General features: G+C 43.2%; 1 protein-coding gene across 1 annotated transcript in view; it reads left to right on the plus strand.

Moving 5' to 3' along the window:
• Nucleotides 1–11,894, plus strand: part of LOC104961841 (WIZ zinc finger) — a gene marked incomplete at its 3' end in the record, with an annotated part of 24,968 nt that overhangs the window by 7,769 nt on the left and 5,305 nt on the right. The window contains exons 5-11 of the mRNA XM_010790190.1: nt 1,453–2,004; nt 2,585–2,796; nt 7,465–7,643; nt 8,408–8,881; nt 9,924–10,053; nt 11,370–11,551; nt 11,812–11,885. Of these exons, the coding sequence (XP_010788492.1) occupies nt 1,453–2,004; nt 2,585–2,796; nt 7,465–7,643; nt 8,408–8,881; nt 9,924–10,053; nt 11,370–11,551; nt 11,812–11,885 (1,803 nt within the window). The remainder of the gene's footprint in view (nt 1–1,452; nt 2,005–2,584; nt 2,797–7,464; nt 7,644–8,407; nt 8,882–9,923; nt 10,054–11,369; nt 11,552–11,811; nt 11,886–11,894) is intronic.

Genomic DNA, 11,894 nt, shown 5'->3' on the forward strand with positions numbered 1-11,894 from the left:
TTCCTATCTAGTACCACAAACAACTCAATTAGTCATCACCGTCTATAGTGACCATTTTAGTATCTGTCATTTCTCTTATGAATGCAAGGCCACATTTTAGAGGCGCGAATGGAGTATTTCTTCTCTCTTCCTGCGGTTTAACCGAGAAGTTACGATGGCCTGTACCTGGGCTACGCTACGAAGGACTCGACACGGTTATGACGGTCGATTACCCTTATGTAACGTAGTCATCCTTCGAGAAACCAGGCACTAATCTCGACTCCTGTGATCCTCGCGCAGTGTTAACGTGCGGTCTTGCCTGACCGGTTCGCAGCGAGGATCTCGCAGTCCTCCCCACTCATGACACAACGGACCGATTGCCCTCGTTTGGAGCTCGCAGTTGCTAGAAAAAAGGAAGTGTGTTTTGTGTCGTCGATCGCGACTCGGAGATTTAATCGTGCTCGTTCACTTTACGAGTGCGAATGACGTGCTGAGTGGAGTATTGGGTTTTTTTTGGGGGAATAATGATAGCATCGACGTGCAGGTGGTTAGCTAATCGTAGCACTCGTCCTGGTTCTTAGTAGCCATGTCATGTAATAGTGAGGTACTATTTCTTGGCGTGAAAATATTTGTTTGGTCTGTAGTGTTATACACGCGATCCATCGATTATTCTGAAATGGACCAATCTGCACAATGACTACTTTCACTGTCGCTACTTTCACTATATTTTGATGAGAATACTTTTCTACTTTGACTTGAGGAACATTTTGAATGCAGGACTTTTACTGTAACAGAGTATTCCTACAAGATCTGAGTACTTCTACTTTTACTCAAGTACAAGATCTGAGTACTTCTACTTTTACTCAAGTACAAGATCTGAGTACTTCTACTTTAACTCAAATACAAGATCTGAGTACTTCTACTTTTACTCAAGTACAAGATCTGAGTACTTCTACTCAAGTACAGATCTGAGTACTTCTACTTTTACTGAGTACTTCTACTTTAACTCAAATACAAGATCTGAGTACTTCTACTTTACTCAAGTACAAGATCTGAGTACTTCTACTTTTACTCAAGTACAAGATCTGAGTACTTCTACTTTCACTCAAGTACAAGATCTGAGTACTTCTACTTTTACTGAAGTACAAGATCTGAGTACTTCTACTTTTACTCAAGTACAAGATCTGAGTACTTCTACTTTTACTCAAGTACAAGATCTGAGTACTTCTACTTTTACTCAAGTACAAGATCTGAGTACTTCTACTTTTACTCAAGTACAAGATCTGAGTACTTCTACTTTTACTCAAGTACAAGATCTGAGTACTTCTACTTTAACTCAAATACAAGATCTGAGTACTTCTACTTTTACTCAAGTACAAGACCTGAGTACTTCTTCCACCTCTGAAAAAACACTGATTTAGATTATAATAACCACGTTTCTCTCCACTGAGTCTCCCTCTGCTCTTTCCACAGCCATGTCCCACGAGGTGGAGCCTACGAGGGATATCCGCTGTGAGTTCTGCGGGGAATACTTTGAGAACCGTAAAGGCCTCAGCAGCCACGCCCGATCCCACCTGCGTCAGATGGGAATCACCGAGTGGTCGGTCAACGGCTCGCCCATCGACACCCTGAGGGAGGTCATGCACAAACAAGGGGGGGGAACATCCTCTCGATCGGACCAGGGAGTGAAGAAGGAGTCGACTCCAGGAGCCAGCAGCCCTTTGTGGGATAACATCGGCAGTTCAGAGGGTTTGGGCGTTTCTGGATACCAGTTGTCTAAATACCGTAAATCTCCGCTGAGTTTGCTGCAGTCGGGGGGGTCGAGGCTCCACAAGCAGGGTCTGGGGTCTGCATCTGCTACCCCTCCTGCAGGGAAGTTCTTCAGGGTGTCTCCACTGGGGAAAAGACCTCTTTCTGAGGAGGGCCAATCAGTGGAGACCACCCATTCACTAAAGACTTTCTCACCTCTCACGCATGATTTCTCCTACAAAAGAAAACCCTCCCCGGACAAACACGGACACCAGGGTGAGTTGTACGGAGGTTTTTATTATATTGTGTTGAATTGCGAGGGGGTCAACCATGGTGCTGAGAAAATTCTAATGCACATTTTACTTGTCTAGTTTTGACTGTAACTTAATTTATAACACATTGAGTACAATGAAAGACTCAATGCTGTACAATTTAGGTCAGATTTCCTGGCCAATACATGATCCCACCTCCTAAGAACAATATTTTAAATACAATTAAAAAGGTAATTGAAGGAATGGTGTGTCGCTTAAAATCTTGCTGCTAGGAAATGTGGGACGGCATTATCTCCTTTCCTTTGTTAAAGTATGATCCAGTGTATGCTAAAGGAGATAATCACATTACAACTCAACTCATCATCTCTTATTATAGCTTCCCAATTAGATTCTTCTGGGTCATTTTACTCATTTCAAAACCTTCTTTAAAAAAAAAAAAAAGGTTTCCAACCAGTAGAAGGAAAGATGGTTCGATCCCCATGCCCCGGTTGTCAACATGTATTGACCCTGGGCCAGATAATGAACCCTCAAAAAGACTGAAAAATCCCGATATAAACGTCCTCCATTTACCCTGTGTTTCTCAGATCCCAGTTGCGAGCTGTGTGGCTTCTACTTTGAGAACCGAAAGGCTCTGGCCAGCCACGCCCGGGCCCACCTAAGGCAGTTTGGGGTGACTGAGTGGTGCGTGAACGGATCCCCCATCGAGACGCTCAGCGCGTGGATCCGCAGCCGGCCACAGAAGGTGTTGGAGATGCATCGCAGCTACATGCAGGGCACCCGCACCACCCTCAAGAAGGTGAGGAGAGGCTGTTTGTTGTTGTTAATCAAGTGGTACATGAATGATGTCTTTTTGTACGCTGACCCAAAAGTTATCATTGCAAGGGCTCCCTCTACAAAAACCCAATAGGATTCTTTCATTGGATTTTGGATTATTGCAGAAAATAAGATTTGTGGCCAACAAAAATGTTGTTCGGCAGGATTATCTCCACATATTAACACCACTTTTATACGTGTAAAATATATATAAATAAACATTAAAAAAAATAAAAAAAATAATGCAATCTCCATAAGTAAAAAGCTAACATTAGGCAATCACGGACACATGACTTCACCACCGCTAAGCTAAAGGCAGATAATGTTCAAGAAAAATGACATAATGAAGTGGTACATGGATGACGTATGTATGATGTACTTCAACCTGGAATTTAGCATCGCAAGGGCTCCTTTTAAGACATTGGGAATATTCCATTTAGGGCTGCACGATATTGAAAAAAACGATATTCTTTTCCCCTGCGATATATATTGCGTTTTTTTTAACTATATTTAACCGGATGAAGGATTTTAGTCAAGGACGTCTGGATCTTAACTGGTTGACTCATCATACCTTAAGTCATGATCTAACATGTCATGATAATGCAGGTTGCTTACCCTCAAATAAGGGGGTTCATCTGTGAATGAAGAAGAGTGGTGTCTAGAAGGGATCCAAGAGATTGTTTAATCTCTTGGATCCCTTCTAGACACCACTCTTCTTCATTCACAGATGAACCCCCTTATTTGAGGGTAAGCAACCTGCATTATCATGACATGTTAGATCATNCATGAAAGAGTGAAGCGAGTGTAAAAGGTGTTGTCCGACCAAGAAATCCCGCAACTTACAAACAAACCACCGGGGACTTTATAGGTGTAATGGTGCGTTGAACAAAGTAATAGTGTCGAAGTGGAAGAGACCCAGTGAAGAGCCTAAGACCCTGAATCGTAGAGAGTGTCGCATCGGGGAACCGGCTGACTAAGACGTAGACACAATGCGACAATATTAAGGTAGTTACTCAACATCTCTTCGTACAGTTGTAAGTAGTTTGTGTGCATTACGGAATATCTGCTACCTCCCGTACCAATTAGATTTTGACAGTCTAGTTACCCAAGTCCTAACTGTAGGCTCCAACGCGGCCGCCGTGCGGCAAAGGAAAGTTAGGGATTTACTTTTACCATCTAGACACTTTAAACTGATCGGTACCAACTATATTATGTAATTAATTATTATTATTGACATGTACCGTGCGAAAGATCATCGCGAAAAGTACCTCTTGAGTTTCTGCGATAACTGTCTCTTAATTCTTTTCTGTTGTTTTTTTTCTGTTTCGTTAATGTTTTTCTCTATTTGTTATTGTCTTTTGTGCAGCCAACACAGACTCCTGGCCCCCACCAGTCACCAACCCTTACGCGTCGACAACTTGTCCACGGCGCCCAAAACTACAGTACAAATACTTACGAGCAAACTTGCCTCCTTTTCTTAGACGACGGTGACCTAACCGGCCCGATCACTCAACGGTAATGTGTGCTGAGGGAGAAAAATGTGTAGAGTGGAGGTACACGATTCGTTCTTAGCGACACTACACTTACTTTTTTTGGCCACGGCGCCACACCGACAGTGCCAACACAAGAGCACCCCACACACACGCAGTAAAGTAATAATAACTCCTCAGGTAAACGCACGGCATCAACTAAACTGTGTGCTAGGCCACCCCTAGCGTACCGTCAAAGGGCCAGATAGGAGATACTCTACTCTCTCGCTGGCGTCTACTTTTTGCCAACACGCTCACAACCGGCACCGTCGTACCCTCTTCGTCAAGTAATCGATTGTTACTGTAACTACACACCACCGTAAGATTCCATATTTCTCCACTCAGTCCAATGAGAAAATTTTGATCGACCAGCCCAAGTACCCATGAAACAAATGAGACTTCATGTAAAGTCTTCGGCACGAACATTGCACAATGAACTCCTTTCTTCCCACATCGCTGTTTGGAAAATGTGAGAAGTAGAAAGTACAGGTATTTGTGTTCAACATGTAAGAAGTAGAAAGTACAGGTATTTGTGTTCAACATGTAAGAAGTAGAAAGTACAGGTATTTGTGTTCAACATGTAAGAAGTAGAAAGTACAGGTATTTGACTTCTTACATTTTGAACCCAAAGTAAAAAGTCGTCAGAAAAATAAGTAGTGGAGTAAAGTACTGATACCAGAACAATGCACTTAAGTACAGTAACAAAGTATTTGTACTCCACTACTTCCCTCCTCAACAGTGTCATAATCTTGGTTTCATTTTCTGTTTCATTTTCTTAACACACTCTCTTTCTTCTTGCACTATATCTATTTGATTTGTATTTACTTGCAATATTTGATCTGTTCTATGTCCTCTATATATGTTGCACTGTTGGAGGAGCCTGTGATCTAAGTGTTTCATTGACACATCTACACTGTAGCTAATGACAATAAAGCCTTGAAATCTTGAAATTGAAATCTTGAAATCTTTGTGTTGTGTCTGGTTTCAAGGTTCTAGCAGGCGGTGGACCCAAACACGGAAACCAAAGGAAAGAAGGTATAAATAACCGAAAGCAAGCTTTACAAAACTCATAACAAAAAGCTGGTAACCACAAAACTGAGGAAGAAGGAAATCAAAACAAGGAAAAGCAGACAAAACTAAACATGGGTAGCAAATCCACAGGGGAACATGAGGAATAATCAGGGGACGAATAAAGACAGACTGATCACATCAGGTAACAAAGACGGGAAACACTAACAACAAACTGAGAGAGAAAACAGGCTCACATCAACAACACACAGCTGGAGAACGTAGGCAACAACACAAGTGCTGTGTCTCAATTGGGTTACTTCAAACTGCTTTGCGTGCACTGTGGATTCATTTCATCCGTGTAGTGTTGTCTTAAATCAAACACCGAAAACAACAATAGCCAACTAGCTACACGGCTAACAGCTAGCAACATTATTGTTTGCAGTAGAAAATCATTACAGATGGTTGAATTAACCCAATAAAATGTATGGGGGCTTATTTTCCCAGCAGTATAGCCTACAGGTGTAACGGAGTTAAAAATGTGTATAAATAATTATTAGTTTATAAATTACAATTTTGTGTGTTAAACCGGCTATTTAAGTTTATGAAAGTGATGTATGTTGTTAAGTGTCAATTTTGGTATATTATTAACCCGTTTTTGTTAAGTTTCCACCATAAGAAATTGTATTTTTGAGTGATATCTACGGTGTGGTTTTGGCGGGAAATAGACGCGATCTGCGTCATTGTCTTTGTTTATATGTCAACACTTTCTGACTGTACTTTCTATTCTTTTGTAAAGATGTGCAACGCGGATGTATTTTTGTTCTCAGGTATGTTTGTATTTTGTCTGGTTACTTAAAAATAAGATTTTCTTGGTCATTTAATAATTTCTCATTGTATAAATAAGCTAGTATGTATAAATAAATACTAGAGAGACATTGAAGTGAGCACTGCTGAGGATGTGCAACGCGGATGTAAAGAGACTATTGTTTTTGTTCTCAGAATAAATGCCAGAAAAGACACCCAGATGCTTCGCTGTCGTTTCCTGATCGATAACAGGTCGCTTACGGTTGTGACCCGTTACACCAGGATGATAAATAAATATTGAAAGAAAACCACGCATATAATTGTAATGTTCACTGAAGCAACAGCAATGGCGGCTGGTAATGAGACTTCCACTACGTAGAAAATATAGGGCGATCTTTGAGTGCTTTTTGACCGTTAAGAGGGCACCACCCGGGTACTCATAGTGCATTTTGCCCTACTTCACATTGGGCCACACTTATGCTATCAAAATACCAAATGTAAGTACAGAAGTACACCAATTGAGACACAGTAAAGGGCTGCAGAGTAATTACACAAAGGTGGATAGAATCAGGGCGGGGCATACAATCACAAAAAGGCAGGAAAGCATAAAGACTAGAAGTGAAATCAGACAAGACACAAGTAGAGAGCTTTAACAAAACACAACAAAAACAATTAAAGATCATGATCAACAGATTCGGACTAGTGAAGCCCACTTTATGTTAAGTGTTGTCCCATAAAACCAGCAGACATGACACTAGGGTGCTTTTACTAAATAAAACTGAAAAAAACCAGATCATGACAGATAATTCTGACATGTAAAGCCCACTTTTGTTTCTACTTGTCCCATATCTCCTGTGAAACAACACTCACTGCGCGGCAGGGCCATGAGCTCCCCACTGCTCACATTTTGGACACGCTTATGCACTCAAAATATCAGATGTAAGTACAGAAGTACGCCAATTGAGACACAGCAAAGGGCTGCAGGGTGATCACACAAAGGTGGATAGAATCAGGGCGGGGCACGAAAAGAAGGGAAACCAGAAATGACACAAGAACAGTGTTTTTACAGAATAAAACAGAAAACAGAATCATTACGGGTCAAATTCGGACATGTGAAGCCCACTTTATGTTAAGTATTGTCCCAAAACTACTGTGAACAACACTCACTGTGCGGCAGGGCCATGAGCTCCCCACTGCTCAGGCGGAAGACCCTCATGGAGGAGGACTTGTTGCGCTTGGCAGGCGGGCCGAGTAACGATGAGGTAGCTTTGGACGTGGCCCCCCCCCGAGCTGTGGTCACCTTGTAGAGGAGGGATGAAGAGGAGGAGGAAGAGGAGGAGAGGCTCAGCAGGGAGGCGGACCGCGGACCATCGTCCAGGTGCATGGCCCCGGCTTTGTGCTTGAATTCGTCCGTGTCGATGAGCCGGTGTAGCAGGTCGATGGGAGAGCCCTTGGATTCGGAGTACTCCACCCCGAAGTGCCGCAGGTGGGCTCGGGCGTGGCTGGACAAACCTTTCCGAGTCTCAAACCAGGCGCCGCACAGGTGGCACACGATGTCCTTGTTGGGGTCCACCTCCAGCGCTGAACAGGAAGAAGAAATAAGTTAGATAACGCTGCGGTGGAATACTGTTTGTTGCCTCAGGAAGGTTTCGAAATGTGTAAAATCACCAAGAAGAATCTAATCGGGATACCATGATAAGATATGGTTTAATTCTTTGAACGCTAAGGAAAAATTGTTCAATGCTTCCTTTCTTATCTACTTTAGCACAAGGGACACTACTGGACTATCCTTCACCAAGAAAATGCCGTCCGAAATGTTCAATTGTTTTCTATGAATAGATGAAATCATTCTCCTTAGGATGTGTGATCCTGTTTTGTACACGAATCCTAGTTTGTCACTGTACTCAATGTGTTATAAATAAAGTTGCTTTTAAATAACCATCATCCATAGCCTAGTATTTTTAACACTACAACCATTCTCCTTAATAATCTTCCCTTGGCCTCATGCTGTCTTTTATCAGAGGTCAAATAAGTGTGGATAGGAAAAGACATAGGACGTAATCTTATAAATAAAGTTGCTTTTAAAAAACAAACATCCGTAGCCTTGTATAAGTGCAGTGGGATACTCTTACCAACACAATTGTCTTTAAGTATTCTCCTTTGCATCTTTTCTTGACCTCATAACATTTTCCTTCGAGGTCAAGGACAAGTGGTTAAGAGAAGACATTTATTTTAAAAATGTGAACGCAGAAAACAAAACTCACTGAGGTTGAGCGGAGCGTCATTCTCCTGCGGCGCCCAGATGGGTTTGTTGGAGAGGTTGGAGGTAAAGCCTTTCATACCCCCGGCCTTGCGTTCGGGGGAACGTAAGGGGGAAGACACCGGCAGCAGAGAGGAGATGGGGGCTTTCCTCACCACCGAGGAGGGGGATCCAGAGCGAAGAGGAACCGGAGAAGAGACCGGAGAGGAGGAGGAAGAGCAGGGCCGCACTGCTTTCGCTACTTTGGCCAGGAGGGAGAGAGGGAGGGGCTTCTCGTCTAAGTCCATGTCTCCTAACGCCTCATCTTCCCGGGGATCAGAAGGAGAGGGGTTCTTGGCGGAGAGGGGCTCCAGGAGAGAGGAGATTTGTTTTTGGCCGTCCACGTGTCGCTGCTTGGAGATCTGGCGGAGGATGTCGACGGACGCCCCCCAGCTCTCGGAAGCGCTGAGGCCCAGCCGGCGCAGGTGAGAGCGGGCGTGGATGGAGAGACCCCGCCTCGTGGCAAACTGAGATCCACACACCTCACACTTCAAGGAGCGGACTGCAGGGGCAAAGGAGGCAAACACAGCAGGTGAGAGGGACTCAATATTTCGGACCGCCTGATTGCGGGTTTTTTCTAAGAACTAGAATTGAAAATCTGCTCAAAGAGTGTAGGAAAACATGTTCAGACACTAAGAATAAACATACCATAATAATAAATTCGCCAAAAACATTGACTCTGACCCTAACCATGTCGTGAACAGTGAACATGAATTGTTGCCATCAAGTCGGAAGTGCAGGATCCAACAACTTAATAAGGTTAGACTGAACAGAGTTGGTGTTTTTTAGGTGGTGCCAAACAGACACGATGTGCGTATGTGTGTGTGAGGCAGCTCATAAAAACATTTACGATATATGTTAGTGACCTCTGGCCTATCGGTCAGTGCATCTGTCGGTGAGACATTTTAAATAAGGTGGCACAATTAATTGAAATAGCAATATGGACTAGTGCAATGTCAAAATCCAAAAAGCGTAATATTTGGTTATCAAATCATTTATATTCAGTATTCTGAGTAGGTGTCAGAATAAATCCAGGATTAAAATCGGAGGGTTCTACGCATTATTTATACATTTCAAAAAGTAACTGATCCAATTGACATCCTGCAAAGCAACAGCAGGTGTCCCAGGTTCCTTCAGAGGCCACAGAAACCCCAGAGGAAATGTCACCTCACTTACACTTCCTGTCTACATCCTCACCCACTCTGCGGGAACACTTGCCAAATTAGCTTCTAAATACACGTGTCTGCCTGTGAGGATTTCCCCGGGGAGCCCCCCCTCTCTGATGCAGTGCCTCCGAACTCCTCAACGCCGACCCGAGGTCCCTTTTTACAATTTCCCCCACTGACAGCTACGATAAGGCTCGAGCTGTAGCAAATCCAATCCCCTGTCAACACGGTGGGGGTCAGCGTTCGAGGGGAAGACATACTTTAGTTCCCGCCTCACCCTTTGAGTCTGCATCCTCCCCAGGAGAGAGGCTTCCCGAGTCCAGGCTGCGCTGCCTTGTTTCCCCGGAGCTCAGACCCTCCGGAGTGGGAAGCTGGAGCTGCTCCTCATCCTCAGCTGCTTCCTCATCCTCACCTATAACACCACAAACTGTGTTTTAATATAAAGAGTAGAACATATGGCTGAGAGCTCTGTGAAATCTCACCATGGATATATCACTATCATTAACCAGTATTTATTCAGACTGGCTTTTAATGTGTGAATTATGTTGTGTTGTTGTTTTAATATTTTTATTTTATTTCCTTTTTATCACCACTGTTTACCGAGTGTCTTTGAGCACCTGAAAAAGCACTTAGAAATCAAATGTATTATTATTATTAATGTAGTGTACGGTATTTCATTTGACATTTATTCTATCTTTGTTGTACATATTTTTCTTCCTCCTGCACCTCGCTTGCACCATTATATGTCTCCTTCCTTTTTATGTTAAGTATATTGCATTGTTGGAGGAGCCTGGGAACTGAGCTGTAGCTATAGTGCATACGACAATAAGGAAAACTATCAACACATCTCTGGTAAATTATAATATTTAAAGTAGTGCTTTCCCCAGATTTTTGTGGAGAATCTTAGTTCAACAGATTTAATAATCAAATCAACTTATGTGTGAACAAATCGTTAAAACGCCTAAAAAATGTTTAAGTCGAAGACAGCCCTGGTGTAGAAATGCCATGTTAACTATAGGCCAGATAAGTGATAATGTTGCGGTCCTGCGTCCTGGATCCTCTATCCTGAGTCCTGATCTGAGACCTGGACTTCGAGTCGTGGCTGAACCTGTCTCTGCGGTCCTGCCAGACTCTCACCATACTACTTCCCTGATGGCTCCCACAGGATTGTTGACATCCTCGTGGATTCATCTTCTTATTATAGACACATGCATTTCCAAACACTTGGTCTACCTATGTTGTAAAATGTATTATCTCTTTGATTTACACACGGCATCTATTGCACGTCTGTCCGTCCTGGGAGAGGGATCCCTCCTCTGTTGCTCTCCCTGAGGTTTCTCCCATGTTCCCCTTTAAACTGTGGGTTTTCTCTGGAAGTTTTTCCTTGTACGATGTGAGGGTCTAAGGACAGAGGGTCTAAGGACAGAGGGTGTCGTATTGTCATACTGATATTCTGTACAAACTGTGAAGTCCACTGAGACAAATGTAACATTTGTGATATTGGGCTATATAAATATTGATTGATTGATTGATTGATTGATTGATTGTTTTTTCGCGACAGATCTTATTTTTTACTAATATTCCCCACACCCTGTGTATGTTGTCGACGGGAACCTCTTGGAGTAGCTCTCTTCCGGGTCGGCTACAAAAATTACGTCATCCCTGCACCACGTATAGAATTAAGATATGTGTTTTACCTGAACTCCATGGTGTGTACTTCTCGTTCTGTCTGTGTGTGCCCTTGTAGTTGAGTGGTGTGGTGGTGGGGTGGATGACGCTGACTCCTGCGCAAGGCTGTATGGAGAAGCCGCTGACAGGTAGACATAGGATCGAGGAAGGACAGAAGCCGCCCCCAGGAACAGTGAAACTCCGAGTGGCGATCAGGCGTGGCATGGAGGTGAACGGCTGGGAGAAAAGAAGGAAGACCACGTGGAGTGTTTTTTCAAGAGATATGTTATCACATCCTGAGTTCATTCTCCACATTACCTGCTTTATGTCATACCACCAATACAAGTCATTCTTAATGCTATGCCTTATAAGACGGCCCTGTTAAAAAGTTTTTCTGGGTTCTGCTGTAGTGTGTTCTATACTTTAGGTGCATGTAAATAGTTTTAGTGTCATGTAACATAGTTTTAGTGCTGTAAATCAGTCTACAAAGGCTAAATTCCCTGTGTTTTCTTCTTCCACAGCACTCCCCCCATTCCCCACAAGGAGCCAATTTGGGGGGTGAAAGTGTCTCAGCGACACAACGACGGGTTGTGTGGTTTTCTGA

This window comes from Notothenia coriiceps, unplaced genomic scaffold (assembly GCF_000735185.1).
Source record: "Notothenia coriiceps isolate Sejong01 unplaced genomic scaffold, NC01 NC01_scaffold00033838, whole genome shotgun sequence".
In the NCBI taxonomy this organism is placed as follows: Eukaryota; Metazoa; Chordata; class Actinopteri; order Perciformes; family Nototheniidae; genus Notothenia; species Notothenia coriiceps.